This window comes from Branchiostoma belcheri, unplaced genomic scaffold (assembly GCF_001625305.1).
Source record: "Branchiostoma belcheri isolate BF01 breed outbred unplaced genomic scaffold, Haploidv18h27 scaffold53, whole genome shotgun sequence".
In the NCBI taxonomy this organism is placed as follows: Eukaryota; Metazoa; Chordata; class Leptocardii; order Amphioxiformes; family Branchiostomatidae; genus Branchiostoma; species Branchiostoma belcheri.
In genome coordinates, this window is record NW_017804165.1 from 1124881 (window position 1) to 1130035 (window position 5155).

General features: G+C 45.3%; 1 protein-coding gene across 1 annotated transcript; it reads right to left on the minus strand.

Annotated features, from left to right (window-relative positions):
- Nucleotides 1-230: 230 nt before the first annotated feature.
- LOC109480962 (acid sphingomyelinase-like phosphodiesterase 3b) lies at nt 231-4441 on the minus strand. The gene is made up of 7 exons (XM_019783419.1): nt 4246-4441; nt 3687-3903; nt 3135-3379; nt 2553-2716; nt 1950-2130; nt 1629-1765; nt 231-1392 (listed from the first exon to the last, which is right to left on the minus strand). Exons 1-7 carry the CDS (start codon nt 4298-4300, stop codon nt 1015-1017), a joined length of 1377 nt encoding a protein of 458 aa, XP_019638978.1. The 5' UTR covers nt 4301-4441; the 3' UTR covers nt 231-1014.
- Nucleotides 4442-5155: the final 714 nt, after the last annotated feature.

The following is a 5155-nucleotide window of genomic DNA, read 5'->3' on the forward strand; positions in this document are numbered from 1 at the left end:
AATGGCTGGTGTTGTTAGAAGGACACAAACCTTGTGTATACTCGAGTCAATTATAAAGAAAATCCTAGTCTTTCTTTTAAATTATTCACGCCGCGGGGGAAAATCCCACTTAAAGGACGCCAAACGGCCGAATTACCTACTACGCGGATGAATACCCGGAAGTAAGGCTCAGCGCGGTCCAAGCTAGAATCAATTTTCATGATTTTCACTCAAAAATCAACATTTCGTACACTTGTCAGCCGTGTATAGTCATCTAATGTCATTTTATGGCAGATTATGAGAAACGTGACCTCAAACTTGGATCATCAAAACCCCTCGTCACCTTTTTTTTACCGCGCGCTACCGTCGTGGAAGAAACGGGGTGCCACGGCACGTACGCCATTTACGTCAATCATTTACGGCATGCCTCAGGTACGACGTTGTCTGAAAATCCTCGATTTTCTGACGATTGTAATGCCGTTGAAATACCTCAAGGAAACAGTTCTCAAGGATACCCCAAGGAAACAGTGGAAAAGGATAGCCACATTATTTCGAAGAAGCAATAGCCTTATTGGTTTTATGACCTACATAATAGGAGGAAGCAGGCTATGGAAAAGTTTGGCATTACGTCATACTTCCGGCCACCTGCTACCGTCTTTTTCCCAGAAAAACGTTGTCGTTGGAAAATTACGATTAGATCGGAAATCCCATATGGTTTCCGCCATAAACCATTTCCTTGTCCTTATTTCTAGGATTAAAAGCAGAAAGATAGTAATAATTTCTGAGTGGAGTTGATTTTTTAGTCTTTAAGTCTTAAACATTCAAACACAGGTAGAACAGGATCAGAGCAAGGTGCAATTTCCCAGCTACTCAAGCCCTTCTGGCGCTTAAAAACTACGGTCGGAACTTTGTTGGTTCGGATGTTCTGACACTTGTTTTCGTCAGTCAGCATTCAGGGTAAATGAGTCTAACTCAAGGCACAAACTTGTTACTCTGAAATATGTTGAATTATCGCTGTGACTGATAGAACGCGATCTAAATAATCAAAACAGTCAAAACGCAGGCCAAGATCACGACAATCTGGATCGTTTTGCTCCCAGGAGCGCCCCCTGTGACCTTGTCCTTGACGCACACGTCATAGTCGTCATGTCCGACAGCAGTGATGGAACAGACATGATCTACCCAGCAGTCAGTATCACACGTCTCGCCCGGGTCGTAGCTCAGCGTGTTGAACTGGTGATATCTGCGGAACTGCGACGCGTCCGGGCCGGTGAAGGAGGCGGCCAGGCGGTGTAGAGAGTCCGTTCCACCGTCGACAAGACCGAAGGTACCGGTGAGCGAGTAGGCCTCCTGCCACACGGGTCCGCCCCTCAGGTTAGCCTCTGTCAGGTTAGTGTAGTACTGAACCACGTCCTGGTGTTGGATACAGGAAAGGAAGCGTGTGAGAAGGACTTCTTTTCTTTACAATGATTGTCACGATATGATGCATGATTTCCCCTAGTCTATAGCTATCTCTTCTGCGCGCTTAAATGATTGGGAAAAGGCAATTGACCAAATAGGGAGAATATCCCATAGGATCTGGCTGCAGATACTTGACGGTAATCTCATTTGCAATCCATTTTTCTAAAGCCATTATTTATTGAATTTACCTTGATTTGGAGCGTCTGTCTGTCGTACTTGTACAGCCTGACCCCAGGATTGTTGGCGCCAAATCCACTGATGCCGGGCAGAGTGGTCTTCCACGGGGTCACCGCAGGACACAGGAACATCAAGCTGACAGCTGATCCTGGAGCATGGACAAAATAAAACCTATGAAAAAGTTCAGAAACTTAAGCAGCTACCAATTAAAGTAGCCTTGTAGGAGCTATAATAGGTTTGGTAAACAGGCTACCAATTTTATGTAAAAGTTCCTTTGCTAAAGTTGTCTGATTCATCACACAATCGACCGTGATTAAATCGCTACGTCTCACCTTCATCATCGTAGAAGAGACGAAAACTGTCCGTGTGGTGATGACCGAAAAACTGCCCGGCGATGACGGCCGAATGCTTCCGAATGAGTTCGTTGTAGCGCTCGTTAAAGTTCGGGTACATCCAGTACTGACTTCTCTTCAACTCGAAGAAGCCTGGTGGCAGGTGCCCGACAATAAACACCTACGCGAATGGAACATGGAACAATCGTCTGGACTGACTTTAAGTGCAAACTACCGATTTGAAAACTGCATCATGAGACCATTCATCCACTATTATCAAATTTCATTATCATCAAATAACAGTATCAATCCAACTAGAAAAGTAACATTTGCAAAGCAAATGCATGCTGTTTACCTTCACATGGTATTAATAAAAAACTACTTTATCATTACTCAAACACATTCACATATATATGGTGAGCAGGCCTCCAACTCTGTCCTGCTATTTACAACTTGAACGTAACCCAACACTGCTACAGTACTAGTTACCATGGTGACAGACGTCTGGTCCAGGTCATTGACTTTATTTGTTTAGAAAAGAAGAAACTGAGCAAAAACAATCATGTTTTCCTTCTGCGAAGGTAAACATAATGATAATATTACCTTTTCTGAGTTTGCTTGGGCGTCGCTGAGCACTCTGTCCAGCCAGGCGAAGTGACCGCCCGGATCTGGCATGTCTGCGGTCAGCAGGTTGTTCCTGTAGTGGAGGTTGGTGTTCACGCTGACAATGCGCAGGTGAGGAGCAGCGGACACCGCGTAGTAACCACCTGCAAATACAGGACATGTGCTCTTAGGCCGGCCGATACTTGCGTCTGAAGGTGGTATCGTGCGTTTGCAAACTAGCAATAGCCATTGTGACTATTGCAGCCGCCCTCCCTTCTCTCCAGATTGATATGCAGACTTGATTTTTTATCACATTTATTTAGTTGTGATAGGAAATTCAATTCGATTCACTAGGAGAATTTAAGGTTCTCTATCTTGTGAAAATGACATAGCGTCCCTCTACCTCATTAATTCACAGAAGGAGAATTTGGGGCTGTATCTACTGTTCGTAGTGAAATAATACGATTCGTTTGAGACGACCGTTATCACATTTGAAAGTAGTTATCACGGTTTTCGACTGAAATTGTTTTTTAAAATGACAAAGAGATAAATAGCTGAAGCGTGATATGCAGTAATAGGTACCTTGCTTGAAGACACTGTTGGCCGTGTCATCATCCATCCACTCCCGCCAGAACCCGGCCACGGCGTCGTAGATGTCGCTCCCGTTGGGCGGTAACTGGTTCTTAGGGTGGTAGTCATGGTTACCGAGGGCTGCGTACACCCTCTTGGCGGGAAACACCTCCTTCAGCAGTGACGTCAGATTGCCGATGATGTCGAGGACAATCTGCTGTCCCAGCTCTTCGTTAGGCACATGTGGGGTGTCATCCCTGGGGCAGACGTGAGGAGAAAGTACCCGAACATAAAGATATATCAACTTTTGGTGATTTTTAGCTCCCTGAAATTTGAATTTAAAGCTTCATGCAATGCTTTGATTCGTTGTTGTTGTTATCTCTAAGTGTCGTGTGGTAAAATACTGTATTGGGGAACCTCTATGGAACCCAACACACTTACCAAGAACAGTAAAGGGGTTACCCGGTGTGGTTCGCCAGATCATTTGGCACATCACAGACGTCTCTGCCGTCATTCGATGATCAATACCGAAATCTCAGCATCAGACCGTCCTTAAACACTTACCCCGTCCACAATATGAAGTCAGGGTTAGGTTGTATCTGCCTCATGGCGTACACCGAGGAGTTGATGAGTGCCCAGGGGGCGTCGCACAGGTAGTCTCCCCACACCCCCGGGGAGCCGGCCTGCCGTCCTGCAGCAGACGCGTGGCACATCGCCGTGGGGACCCCGGCAGTGGAGTAGCGCGGGTCATAGTGGAAATCTGTCACCTGCCAAAACCAGCCTGGAGGCACACACCCGAGGCGATGAGAAGCACATGAGGGAGGGTCATCAAAGTTTGGTAAAATGGCTGGCTCAAATTTGCGTGGATATTGGCCAAATAGACAGATGACATTCTCATACCCGAGGGCTAATTATGTACTTATGAATACATATTACATGAAATGACAAAGTGGTACCCTTGGATACAACGTGCACATATACATAATTTTACGCCCTCCCCCAGTCATCACACACACTTCCGATCCTAGTGGCTATATTTCTGCGACTCTGACACAGCCAATTGGACCACAGTCAGACTACGTATCAATTTGACTCCATCATATTAAATCTGTGTACTACCCACCGTCCTCTCCGGCTACACTTTTGGCCCACATAAACACCACAAACAGCATAAACATGGCCGGGTATGTTACCGTTACTCTACAACAGCTAGGTCATAGTGGTCTGACCCAAGCAATTCAAACATTATAGGGCCATTGTAAAAGGATCAAGGGACAAACCAGCTGCAGTGACTAAAATAGACGTAGCAGTCATACTACCCCATCTCTACTGCAAAGTGACAGTGAATACGACATGATAAACGCCCAGTATAAAATGTAAATTCATTCGCTCGCTCTCTCTCCATCTCTCACTTTCCCTCTCCTCTCTCACGCACACACGCACACACACACACACGCGCAAAAGATCAGACCCTGGAACAGACTCCTTGTGTATTTTACCGGCGCAGTAGAGGAATAGAGAGTTAGTAAACGAGTGAGAGTTTAGTACAATTACTGAGGAAGTTCTCTTTAGATAATCTCCTTGATACAATAGAGGGCAAACGGTGCATGGCGGCCAAAATGCTTCTGTCGTTTTCTGACAGATAAGGTACCCGGTTGACACACCTGAGGAAAACGGTCGGTCCCCATAAAGTAGGATTAATCATTAACCAAGCAGGTTGATTGTCGGCATAAGTTAATTTGTAGTAGCACGCCCGCGTCTTGCAATATTGAATATCAACACTTAAAGTTATGTAGCGGGAGTTGAGCCTGAAAGCCCCACACAAACAATTATCTTTTCAGATATTACTATAAATGATCAAACCTTATCCAAGCGTGCTATGACCTAATAATCTGCAGCGCCACTCCCAACTTCGCGAGAAGATTATACAATGCCATCGTCAAATACGAACGAAAATCAAAACGCGTAGAAGAAGAGGCGTGAATGCAGAAGAAATGTGTTAAAAAAACAACACTGGATGCGTATGGAGTATA